Below are 3335 nucleotides of genomic sequence, written 5' to 3'. Positions count from 1 at the left end.
ACTTGAAACAATATCAATTTGAAACACAAGGTTAGTAGAAATAACTACATAGCATAGTGTAGGTAAAAGGCTGTTTAATATTCACTGACCATTATAGAAGATATAAAATTACTGTAAGACTTTTTTTCTCAGAAATACTACATCTGCATTATAGCAATAGCACTTAGATTATATACCACTTCACAGTGCTTTACTGCCCTCTCTAAGCAGTTTACAAGTCAGGATATTGCACCCAACAATCTGGGTCCTCATTTGATTGAACTTAGAAGGCTGAGTCAACCTTGAGCCAGTCAGGATCAAACTCCTGGAGTGAGCAGTGATTTAGCCTGCATTGCTGCATTCTAACCACTGCACCACCACGACTCTTAAATAACCACACACTGAAATGGTGGTTGGAATATATGTGTCTGAAATTGCCTTCCTATTCAACATTAGGATACTTCTGTGAATTACTGTATGAAAGATTGAAAGCTGTATGTGGATTTTCTTCTGATAGAAAGAGAAAAATGACTTTTCTCAGGTGAGATGGGAAGAGAGCACTGAGCAAATATAAAATAATCAGATACTTTAACCTTAGAAAAATAGATTTTTTTTTCATGACTCCAAGTATGACTCATTTTGGACAGCTGAGAACACAGTGTGTTTTCCTACAATCTCTTAGACTGATGACTACAAGTATCTTGATCTGATTCAAACCATCATTTATTACTTATATCAGAGACCAACCATTTGATGGTCTACAGAGGATTAAAGCTGGTGAAATTATGTTCATTTGTAATGGGCAACTGAAAAAAAATTGAAGTTGGAATAATCTCTTCTCACTTCACTCTCTTTTTAGGAATGAGCTAAATGGCAAACAGCACCACAGTGAGGGAATTCATATTGTTAGGGCTGACTGACAACCAACAAATTGCTCTTGGACTTTTTCCCATTCTCCTTGGGATTTATCTTTTGACATTGATAGGAAACATGTTGATTATTATTATCACATTGGTGAATGCCCAACTCTGTAGTCCAATGTATTTTTTCCTCCGACATGTGGCATGGATAGAGATTGGATATGTGAGTAGCATCATTCCTAAAACACTGGCCAACATAGCCACTGGCAACAAGGGTATCTCTTTAGCTGGTTGCTTTGTACAGATGTTCCTGTATTTTGTTCTTGGCACCACTGAATTCCTTCTACTGGCTACAATGTCTGTTGATCGCTACATAGCCATCTGTAACCCTCTTCACTACACAACCATCATGACTGAACAAGTCTGCTCATTACTGGTACTTTGTTGCTGGATTGGGGGTTTGTCACTAATTCTAGTTCCATCCATTCTTTTCTTTCAAATGCCATTTTGTGGTCCCAACATCATCAACCATTTCTTTTGTGACAATGGACCACTAATAAAACTCTCATGTGTTGATACCAGCCTCCTAGAACTGATTAATTTTGTGACTGCCACATTCTCTCTGCTTGGGACCTTAAGTGTCAATATTGTGTCCTATGTCAAAATCATTTCCACAATTCTGCGCATCACATCAACTACAGGAAGGAAGAAGACTTTCTCCACCTGTGCATCTCACATGACTGTGGTCTCCATCACATACAGCAGTTGTGTTTTCATGTACATAAGACCCAAAGGCAGCAGCAAATTAGATTTCAACAAAATGATGGCTCTTCTGAATACTTTCATGGCTCCACTTTTGATTCCATTCATATATTGTTTGAGGAACAGACAAGTGCAGGATGCTTTGAGGACTGAACTGAGACAATGGATTGAGTTTTGCAAGAAGTTGAAGTGATTTGTCATTGATGTGACCTTGAATCAGATTTTAAAGTTCAACGTCTGCTTTGTTAAGTTATGGCATGTGCTGCTTTCAGATGTAATGATCACACACTGAGGTGGTTTACAAGAGGACATGGTAATCAGTGAGCAAAACATCTGATAATCCCCAACAAAATAAAGCACAATATATCAGGAACATGCACACCAATATTTTGTTCTGTCTTTGGGTTTGATATCTACAGAGGAAACTGACAGAAAATGCTTAATAGACATTTCTTGCAATTTGCAATAGGTTTCTTTGATCCTTGAGAAGTCCCTGTGGGATCTTCACAGTTAGTGTTGAATACATGTTGCACCTTATGCTTTAAAATGGTTACTAGCTTCATTGTTTATAAGAGGTGGATTCCATGTTCATTGCCCTGAAAAGATATGGAAGAAGAAGGCAGCAAAACAGCACAGTGGGTACATCTGAGAATGGAGAAAGTTGTGCTTCCCAAACATTGAATTAAGGGGTGACATTTTAACAGATACATTTGCTTTGCCTCTGATTTGTCAGCAAAATCAGCACAATTTCACAGTCTATAAAAATGACTATTACTCACAGAAAATTGCAAGACCATAGCCTAGAGACAATGAACAATTTCTGAATCTGTTTTATGTATATTATAAGTGGTGAAAATACTGTATGCCAAATATAAACTATGGAGAAAAAATTATATATATCTGTATCTGTATCTGTATCTGTATCTGTATCTATCTATCTATCTATCTATATGCAAATTATGTTATATATATATGTATATATATATATGCAAATTATTCAAATTGCTAATAAAGAATTTGGGAGGCTAAGATGATCATTTCGAACTCATTTATGTTCTCATCAGTTAGTCATACCCTTTATCTGAGATTCGAACCCGGGCTGATTGTATATCAGGGAGGATTGTATATATATATGTGTGTGTGTGTGTGTGTGTGTGTGTGTGTGTGTGTGTAAATTTTAAATTGCTAACAAAGAATTAAGGGAGACTGATATGCATTTCAAACTTATTAGTTTTCATCAGTCAGCCATACCCTTCTGAGATTCGAACCTGGGCTGATTGCATATTAGGCAGTTGTTTTCACCTCTAGGCCACAGGCTCTCTCTCACTTTGTTAGCTGAGAAGCAAGGGGAGATATATGTCAAATTTGACATATATATATATATATATATATATATATATATATATATATATATATATATATGTAAGGTAAAAGTTCCCCCGCACATGCGTGCTAGTCGTTTCCGACTCTAGGGGCCGGTGCTCATCTCCGTTTCAAAGCCGAAGAGCCAGCGCTTGTCCGAGGACGTCTCTGTGGTCATGTGGCCGGCATGACTGGACGCCAAAGGCGCACAGAACACTGTTACCTTCCCACCGGAGTGGTCCCTATTTTTCTACTTGCATTTTTACGTGCTTTCGAACTGCTAGGTTGGCAGAAGCTGGGACGAGTAACAGGCGCTCAACTCTGGTATGCGGCACTCGGGATTCGACCCGCCAAACTGCCGACCTTCTGATC

At 38.1% G+C, this 3335-nt stretch overlaps 1 protein-coding gene across 1 annotated transcript; it reads left to right on the top strand.

Annotated features, from left to right (window-relative positions):
* Nucleotides 1-849: 849 nt before the first annotated feature.
* Nucleotides 850-1794, top strand: LOC308678571 (olfactory receptor 6E1-like; the record flags this gene model as incomplete). Its single annotated transcript, XM_081345799.1, has 1 exon — nucleotides 850-1794. The coding sequence occupies one exon, from the start codon at nucleotides 850-852 to the stop codon at nucleotides 1792-1794; it is 945 nt and encodes a 314-aa protein (XP_081201925.1).
* Nucleotides 1795-3335: the final 1541 nt, after the last annotated feature.

The sequence above is a fragment of the Vipera berus genome (assembly GCF_964194415.1).
Source record: "Vipera berus genome assembly, chromosome: Z".
Classification (NCBI taxonomy): domain Eukaryota; kingdom Metazoa; phylum Chordata; class Lepidosauria; order Squamata; family Viperidae; genus Vipera; species Vipera berus.
Note: the sequence above shows the minus strand (reverse complement) of the source record. Positions and strands in the feature narration are given on the sequence as shown.